The 9,975-nt window shown below is 32.1% G+C and overlaps 1 protein-coding gene and 1 non-coding gene across 2 annotated transcripts; both read right to left on the bottom strand.

Moving 5' to 3' along the window:
- Nucleotides 1-462: 462 nt before the first annotated feature.
- LOC132626283 (G2/mitotic-specific cyclin S13-7-like) lies at nt 463-3,541 on the bottom strand. Its single transcript, XM_060341099.1, has 7 exons — nt 3,247-3,541; nt 2,215-2,399; nt 1,902-2,108; nt 1,699-1,824; nt 1,358-1,606; nt 1,099-1,260; nt 463-1,010 (listed from the first exon to the last, which is right to left on the bottom strand). The coding sequence occupies exons 1-7, from the start codon at nt 3,293-3,295 to the stop codon at nt 657-659; spliced, it is 1,332 nt and encodes a 443-aa protein (XP_060197082.1). The 5' UTR covers nt 3,296-3,541; the 3' UTR covers nt 463-656.
- A 5,313-nt stretch (nt 3,542-8,854) lies between these two features.
- Nucleotides 8,855-8,927, bottom strand: TRNAA-UGC (transfer RNA alanine (anticodon UGC)). The gene has a single exon. It is a non-coding gene; the product is annotated as a tRNA-Ala (tRNA).
- Nucleotides 8,928-9,975: the final 1,048 nt, after the last annotated feature.

Genomic DNA, 9,975 nt, shown 5'->3' with positions numbered 1-9,975 from the left:
AGTTTTGTCTTTACTTTTATAATTCGTTTTAGCTAAATAATTTTGGCGAAAATTGCAGTTTTGTGAATTTTTTTTGGCGAAAATTGCAGTTTATGTGAAATAATTTTGGCGAAAATTGCAGTTGCTGTCAACCTATTTGATTATTCTTTTTGTCTGCCAAGCAGTTTATTATTTTGTTGGTTGGAAACTCGGAGATCCAAGATCATTCTGTAAGTTGATTAATACACACTTTCTTACACAAGAAGCCTCTTTTTGAGGTGAGTGAGTATCCTGAATGATTTCCAATATTGTATGATGAAACTTTCAATCTGCTTGGGTGCTGGCGCTACCACACACCAAACTAGAATTTGCTTTCATGTTACAACAGACGCATAAGCAATGTACCATTTCAACTCCTTTCACCCCCCATAAGGGAGAAAACATGAACACACAAAAGAAAGTACTAATTATACAATAAAAGAATGAATCAATTAATTGTATTAACAAAGAACATAGTCAGGATTTACATGACTTCACTAGTAGGTAAAATCATAAACCATAGTTTCTTCTAAAAGTTTCACACTCCAAAAGCCAAAATCACACCCAGTACTCTAAAAGCTAAAGAGATCACAACAGTAACATGATCTCAAAACCTTGCCAAGCTAAAAAGAAATAAATCAGCAAGAAGATGTAGTAGTAGTAGTAGTAGTAGTAGTTGGTGAAAGATTTCTTGCTGGTGGGAATAGAGCAACAGCAGCTCTATCTGGACTAGAGAACTTCCTGTAAATTGCTTTCAGCTTATTTTCTGCAGCACCTAAGTGATAGCTAACCAATTGCTTTGTGCATTCCATCAATTGTTCTTTTGAGTATCCAGTATGGTGCTGCAGAGTTTGAGTCCATACAGGACTTTTGTTGAGAGTGCTACGAGCAGCGTAAACGGATGATGCAGCCAGCATTGATGGACAGCATGCTATTGTGGTCTGATAGTTCATGAGACCAAGTTCAGCAAAGAAGAAAACCATATTCTCCATCTACATACATCAACAGAATGAGTTAGTTAATAATAGCCAAATACACCAGGAAATTTATGCTAAAGGATGAACCAAAATGAATTAGTACCTCCTGATCATTTGGGGTTGAAGCTTTAATGTACCTAACCAGAAACACATATGGTGTTGGAACTGTCAGATACCATTCTAGCTTCCCAAGAATTGCTTTCTCCATCTGAAGTATAGACTCTCTGGCATATGCATTGTCTGATATATGAATGAAATCATTGACCTGCGGATATCAAGAAAATAAAAAATCTGAATTCCATCTGGCACACAACAGACTAGCAACAGGTTTGAAGGCCAAATCTGAAATGTGCATAATATACCTCTGGTGCCCAAATCTCTTCATACTTGCAAGCGATTAGCATCGAGCTAATACCAACTAACTGAAGTTCCCTCCTGGGAACCGTCTTGACCGAGAGGAAACGGTCCAGTATGTTAATTGCAAGGTAAAGGCTCTCAGGCATTAGTTCAAACTTCCTATGAACTTCTATTAACCAGTCCACAAGAATGGCTCTCATCTTATGATTCAGCTCTGGTTGAAAATTCATGTAGTCATTCACTCGACCTTCATCCTGAATTAGACAAATGATTATCAGAATCAGCAATATTCTAAAAATGGAACACAAACAGAAGAGGACAAGAAAAAAAGAGTCACCATATATACCTCAGTGAGCTTGTAGAAATTGTAGATATCCTCAACATACTCCACAGCTGCCAAATGATTATCAACGTCCGCAGCATCAATGTCATCGATCTCATTCTTTGGTCTGTTGGAAAGTCCACAAGCAGCCTGAGAAAGAACAAATTTTTCAGAATCTTGATATTGCTTATAGTAATCTAAAGAGGGGACAATCCAAATATAATAACCTTGCTTCTTGCAGTAAGGGTAGAAGTGAGTGTCTTTCCAGTTTTCTTTGTTTTTCTTCTGCTCAATGGGCTTTCCTCAATAGTCTTCACTTCCTCCTTATCAGGGCTTATAACAATAACAGTTTCATTTGCAAGGTTATCTGATGCCTTCTTCTTGGCTGGTACCTTTATTTGACCACCTTTATTGACAACTTCTGCAAGTGATTTCTACAGAAAAAAGAAAATACAAATTATAACACCATTTCAAGAACCTTTAAAGTTTCATAAAGCTAGTAACATTTACTTTCAATTGTTAGGCAATTTTTTTTTTTACCTTGTTCTTCTCTGCTTGTGCATTAGCTAGCAACTGTGCACAAAAGCTCCTAGTAGCAGGACGAGTAATCTGCGGTTTAGGCTTTCCTTCGACAGCAGGAGCAGTCACAAGGTTGCCAATGTCTCCGAGCACACGCCTATTTTTTCCAACGGCTTGTCCAACTTTCTGTTTCCCTCCCATTTCTCCTATAGATTAGAATTCTCAATTAGTCAATCAATTAACATCATCAATGTCAAATCAGTAATTGATGTTCATCAGTATAAAATCCATAAACATGATATTAAAAAACACCACTCACCATCTCAAGAAACCAATCAATGAATTAACAGTTTGATCCTAAATTAACTGAGGTCAGTTATATGATTCATATGTACTAATTCAAGAAACCCACTGTTAGAACACAACTTTTTTTCTTTACAACAACAACAGTAGGAACAATTTATATCAACTAAGTCAAATGTAAGTTTTCAAAAGAAACAATAATTTATCATACCTATTTTATTCCAATACTAAATATTTCGAGAAAACACACTATAATCACAAACCAAAAATTCTTGAATATTTGAAAACAAAATTTCACCCATCAAAAAAATAAAAATCAATAACAACAATCTATCATGCCAATTTCATTTCGATACCAAATATTTCAAGAACCCCACTAAAAGAACACAGAAAAGATCATTTTTTTTTTTGTAAGAAAACAAAAAAAACCCAGGTAAAATTCAATATAAAAGGAAATAAACCGAGAAGGTATTTTTTTCATTCTAAAACCCAAAAACAGATATTCAGTTGAAACTCAAATAAAGAAAAAAAATTATATAACAATAATCTATAATTTCATTCAGATACTAGATATTTCAAGAAACCCATTACACAATCACACACAAAAGATCATTTTATTCGTGTCAAAAAAAAAAAAAAAAAAAAAAAGGAAAACCCCACATGAGATACAATTGAAATTCAGTGAAAAAATGGAAAAAAGGGTGTCAATACAATGAAAAACAGTATGGAAACTCATAATTTAATTCTAACCTCTTGGTAAATTATGAGGAACAACAACACCTTTATTATTATTATCCATTTCAGTCTCTTCTTCTTCTTCTTGTTCTTGATAATAATTCTGTCCAAACACTCCACCAAGACTCGTTAAAATCGACGATAAAAACGAATGGAGACGACCCTCTCCTCCCTCTCCTTCTTCTCTATTATCGGTCGCCACTATTTCAATCTTTCTTTCTTCTCTTTTTCTTTGGATTTTCAAGTTTTTTCACAGATTTGTTGAGTTAAGAAAAGAGAGTTTTGCTGATACTATTTGTGATTTATAAGCAGCAAAAATGGAGGAAAGGAGCCTTTTTTTTTTTTTAACTTTAACGGTCATATTCTTTGGCTTTTGAATGAGGAGCGTTAGATGGGAATTGATTGAACGGTTGAGATTTGTTTTAGTGGTATAAAGGGTGTTTATTTTTTAACTAGCCGTTGGAAGGGAGTGAGCTTATGTGAGAAGATATTGGGATGTTACCGTTTGGTAAAATTATTATAGGCATTTATAGTTTCCTTTGGGGAAAATAGGTTATTATTTAGATTTTGAATTTATGTAACTTCTATACTATTTGGGCTCATTTAGTATCCATAAAGGAAATTGTCTCTTATATTTAGTTATAATTGATGACGCTAAAAATATTTCATGCGTTTTATTTACAGATATATTATATTATTTTTATATTTATCTATCGTGAAAAGGATCATATTACTAAAATAATATTTACAATGAATCACAAAATCAATTTTCTGTTTATTTGGATTGATTGTAGCATATTGCAGTTGACTTTTTAGAGTTTAAGTTATGTACACTAATAATGTATAATTTTTTTTTTTACTCTAATAGTGAATTTGTTTATACAAATAGTGCAATTCATTTTTTTGCATGGATTGCCCTTCTTTTGGGGCGGTCTTTAAATTTTGCCCCTCATATTTGTGGTCTTTAAATTTTGCCCTTCGCTTGGATACCTGAGGTTTTGGGTTCGAATCCCCGCTCAGGCATAAAATAAAAAAATAATTTCGCAAGGCAGGGCTGGGGGGAGTGTATGCCGGATCCGGCATAAAGTCCTTAAGGAAAAACTAAAGTTATGCCGGAGGGGGCATAACTTTTCCTCAAGGCATAATTTAGTTATGCCTTATGGTGCAAAACTTTTCCTTAACGAACTATGCCTTATGAGGCAGACTTTTAATTAAGGCATAACCAAAAGCATGCCCCATAAGGAAGAACTTTTTCTTAAGGTATAGACTTTGCCTTATAAGACAAACTTTTAGTTATGCCTTAAGGAAAAATTCCGTCTTATGTGGCATACTATAAAAGTTTGCCCATTAAAAGTATGCCCCCACCGGCATAAACTTGTGAAGGAATTACCAAAGTTATGCCGGACCCAACATACTTATGCCAAGTCTGCCCATAAGGCATAAGTATGCCGGGTCCGGCATAAGTTTGGTAATTCCTTAACAAGTTTATGTCGGTGGGGGCATACTTTTAATGGGCAAACTTTTATGCCGGACCTGACATAAACTTGTGAAGGAATTACCAAAGTTATGCCGGACCCGGCATACTTATGCCAAGTCTGCCCATAAGGCATAAGTATGCCGGGTCCGGCATAACTTTGGTAATTCCTTCACAAGTGTATGCCGATGGGGGCATAGCGAAATTTAAACTCTGTCTTGTGAATTTTTTAAAAAATTTTGACTGTGTGGGGGTTCGAACCTGGAACTCATAATGTTTAGCCGAAGGACAAAATTTAAAGATTTCAAATATGAGGGGCAAAATTTAAAGACCACCCCAAAAGAAGGGCAATTCGCAGTGCAATTTAACTGGTTGTAGCATATGACAATTTTTAAAACATTACACTTAGCTGGTCGTGATCAAGAAACTAATGGTTTCACTCGGTGGATTGAGAATGTCCGAGAACTTAATTTATTTGGTAAACTACTAGGGCTCATTTAGCCCATGTTGGATTAATCAAAGTCGGGTCTTTCTTTTCCGTTTTTTGATCGTTTTTTTTTTTTTTTTGATGCGCTATTGCTATAAAGATTGCAGCATAAGCATTGAAAGGGAAGGTTATTACATAAAAAATTATATAAGTGATTAGAGTGATGACGCCTTGCTTTTGAAAAAAGTTGACCTCTTCTCTTGAGTGCGAGATAACAACTGACTCTTCCGATTAATTAAGATATAGGGATCAACAGTTTAGCGAGCCACGCTTCTTTTCTTTGTGTTTTTATTTTATTTTATTGGCTTAAGTGACTAAAACGTCTCTGAACTTGGCATGTTTTGCAACTTCAGTTCCCAAACTATTGATGGACTTCAAGACACCCTAAACTCGGCCAAATGAGTTTTATTACGCCCTTGAGCTCATGACCCGGAGTGAGTATAGTCACTCGCGGGTCCAGCTGTAAAATAAGTCTTATGTGGCCTCCACGTGTAAAATATTAATGCCACATGACATTTTCATCCTATGTGTCCTCCACATAGATAAATTGTTTTGAAAAAAAATGTAAAACTGATTTTTTTTTTTATAAAAAATCTGGAACAATGAAATATTTATTTTAAATCTGGAAAATTTGATTTAAAAAAAAAACCGAAAAACTATAGTTTTAATTAAAATATCTCTAAAAAATGGATTTAAAAAAAATGAAAACTTGATATTTTTTTTAAAAGTGTCCTAAAAAATCCATATTTTCATAATTCTTTTAAGACACTTCTTTAAAAAAGAACTGGAAAAACTGATTTTTTTTTAAAATGTAGAAAACCCATTTTTTTTTTAAAAAAATCCTGGAATATTAGATTAGTTTTTAAATCTAGAAAAAAATGATCAGTTTTCCACTTTATTCTTAAAAAAATAAGTATCCCAGATTTTAAAAAAGTTCAGGTTTTTAATCAAAAATTCAATTTTTCCGATTCTTTTTTAGAAAAATGGGTTTATTTAGTTTTTCAGATTTTTAAAAAGTCCAGGTTTTTTAATTAAAAAAAATAAATTTTCCAGATTTTATTTTAAAAAATAACGGGTTTCTCAGTTTTCAAGATTTAAAAAGTTTCAGATTTTTCAATAAAAAATCCAGTCCAGATTTATTTTTTAAAAATGGGTTTTCCACATATTTAAAAAAAATTAGTTTTTTCTGATTTTAAAAATTTATACTTTTTTATGAATTTTCCAAATTTGTTTTTTTTTTTTTTTACAAAGCTGACGTGACACCTCTCACACACCTGTTGGCGTGTGACTACACTTCCTGGGCCATGTGGCAACTCAGGGATGAATTAAAACCCATTTTGCCAAGTTTAGGGGTGTCTTGAAGTGCACTAATAGTTTGGGGACTAAAGTTACAATTCGTGCCAAGTTTGAGGGCGTTTTAGTCACTTAAGCCTATTTTATTAGATTGTATAAGTATCCCTAAACGAGTGGAACGATCAAAAGAATAGGTCTGCGAGAGATAGCTATGAATTTTTCTTAATTGACTTTTTGATTCAAGCTTCAGTGTAGAGAAATCCCTTTTCTAGTTGCATTATTCTGTGAGCATGCTTGTCGTAGTCAAGCAAGCATGAATAGGTTCTTTGGTGGAATATGAAACACTTATAGCAATCCTCTCTCATGTATGTAAAAAGCATGAAGCAGCCTGAGTCAAAGAAGAAGTAGATGTGGAGGTTGCATAATTATATTTTTTTAACTTATCATATTAAGCTTGCTATAAATAGCCACTTGTTATTGTAGGTCCATTTGACTTAATAATGAAAAAAAAAAACGTCTGAGCCGTCGTCGCTCAATGCACGAAGTGGGGTGTTTACTTTTTTCACCATTTGGTTCTTGTAAATAGGAAATAAGACTCAACTTAATTATTACATATTTAAAAGTCGTTTTCTTTCACTCATATATTGATTGCAAAATCTAAACTATAAAAAGTAATTTTGTACAACAAGTATGATTTTGTAACCAATAAAATAAAGTAAATAATATGTTAGAGTACGTTAAAGACGTGATAGTGTAAAAACCCTTTAAACTATTTATGTATATAGCTTGAATCAAAATATTTATTTAGACTTATTAAAGTTATCCTCCTCCTATAGTTGAGGAAAAGGTCTTCCAGTTAAGGAAAATATATTGAAGAGCAGAAGTGGCTGTATTACAACTTTTCATGTGTATAAATTGAAATAGCAGTTTCCTTTTGAAATTAGTAGCACTTCTTTTGAAAACGTTAGAAGTAATATTTATTCTGAATTGGCAAAAGCGTAAAGAAACATTAATTTTAAGTATTAGAATATTGATTAAAATACATTCATCTATGACAAACTAGAATAACTAATTATAATCAGAGGCGTATGTAACATTATGGTACGAGTTCAATTGAACCCCGACTTTCTGGAGCATAAATTTATGTATAAAAACTAAAATTACATTAAATAGTAGATATATGAATCCATAAGTTTAAAAATATAATGGGTTCAATGCTAATAATTTTAAAATTGAACCTTAAAATTTAAATCATGAATCCGCCTCTAATCATAATTAATAAAAATGATTCAATTAAAGTACTAATTAAAACAACTAAATAATCTTAGTCTAAATTCTAAACAAACTTGTTAACATATCATTTAGTTAGTGTTTATTTTCAAAGTATAATACTACTTGGACATGAGTTTCACTTAAAAAATAAAATAAAATTTTGTGAGTGGAAATCGTTATTTCACTTAAAACACTCCTCAAGTCAATTTTTCAAACTTCAATTACCTATTTCAAATTAAAATTCAGATAATTTTATTTATTTATTTTCGAACTTTACAAGAAGTTGAAAATGGACCAAATTGTAAAACAAATATCAATTTGTAAAGGGAAAAGGGTCAAAAATGTCCCTCTACTTTGGGAAAAGGGCTAAAAATATCCTCCATTACAAATTTGGGTCAAAAATACCCCTCCCATCGTTAAAATTTTCAAATATTACCCCCTCTTAACGAAAATCCCCAACATAACCCGATTTCATTTTTAAACCTGCTCCATTTAAACTCGACCCAACTCCATAAAAAACCCATACGCAACCAACTTGTTCCCGAGTACCACATCTAGAGCCACTAGGCACAGAAGTGGGTAACCCATTTAGATTTTTTATTTAGTTAGGTCGGGTTTAAATGGAACGGGTTTAATAATGAAATTGGGTTATACCGGGAATTTTCATTAAGACATGGGTATATTTGAAAACTTTAATGGCGGTAGAGGTATTTTTGACTCACATTTATAATGGAGGATATTTGTAACCCTTTTTTCAAAAAAGAGGGGTATTTTTGATCCTTTTCCCATTTGTAAATGATATAATGGTATTTATGTTAACTTTGTGAACAGAAATGTTATTTAGAGCAGATTAAATCATTAAAAATAAATTAGAAAAAGGAAGAATGGAGGATATTTGAAAACTTTAATGGCGGTAGAGGTATTTTTGACTCACATTTATAATGGAGGATATTTGTAACCCTTTTTTCAAAAAAGAGGGGTATTTTTGATCCTTTTCCCATTTGTAAATGATATAATGGTATTTATGTTAACTTTGTGAACAGAAATGTTATTTAGAGCAGATTAAATCATTAAAAATAAATTAGAAAAAGGAAGAATGGAGATGCGGGGGATCGAACCCCGTGCCTCTCGCATGCAAAGCGAGCGCTCTACCATTTGAGCTACATCCCCTTTCGTTACTTTAAAAATACAGATTTTTATAAATAATGTAGTTCATAAAAGAAATTTACCAAATACCTATATAATAATATTGGGAGTAAATAAATAAGACAATATAAATAGTCTCGGTTCTTCTCCTATATTCGACTATGGTTGATTACTATTCGACATGTTATTTTAAAATTTAGACATCTTCCGTGCATTAGTATTATTAGGTTCAGAAGTTTTCCTAATAATTGAGTTTATTTGAAGATATATACTTTGCATTAAACTACTTTATGAGTAATTTCAGCAACCCTCAGATATATGTTGTTGTTGTTATTCATCTTTTTGTAATTTAGTGGATATCTAAAAAATTGTTCAATTTGCAGAGATCTATTAATTATTGCGAAATTCTAATTAAGGAACTCTTTTAGCTATAAATTACAAGTACATATACGCATACAAACAGAATTAGATTTTTTTTTTCTCTCCATACGTTATTTTATCAATTTATCCTTCAGTAAGAGCTATCATCTCATTGATGAAACGTGTGAATAATAGTGTCTTCAAAAACCTCCTTCACTTTTAGGAAAGGGGCAGAGATGTGAAGAAAAGCACGAAATTCGGCACTTCTAGTCCTTCAATTATTTTAAATATAATTTTAGTTCTTGTGATTGATTGATATATACATTTTTGATTCCTCAGAATGTGAATCTTCAAAATTTAAAGAATTACGTATTAGAGTACTAAATCATTTAATTATTGACGTGCCATGCTAAATTTTTATTATTACTCCATATTTTAAATATAATATAGTTTTTAAAAAGGTCTAAATATCACATATTTCATATAAAAGGACTAAACATACACGTTTTATTTAATTGAGGCAGGGGCGGATGTACCAAGAGCTCAGAGTGTTCACCCGAACACCCTGGACAAAAAATTACAGTGTATATTTAGGGTAAATTTTATGTGTTTATGTATATATATTAACTTTTGAACACCCTAAACATATATTACAATGTATATTTAGGTTCAATTATTTTTCCGAATACCCTGAGTGAAAATTCTAAATCCG

Source organism: Lycium barbarum, chromosome 2, assembly GCF_019175385.1.
Source record: "Lycium barbarum isolate Lr01 chromosome 2, ASM1917538v2, whole genome shotgun sequence".
Lineage (NCBI taxonomy): Eukaryota > Viridiplantae > Streptophyta > Magnoliopsida > Solanales > Solanaceae > Lycium > Lycium barbarum.
The sequence above is the reverse complement of the archived record's forward strand: the minus strand, read 5'-3'. Positions and strand labels throughout refer to the sequence as shown.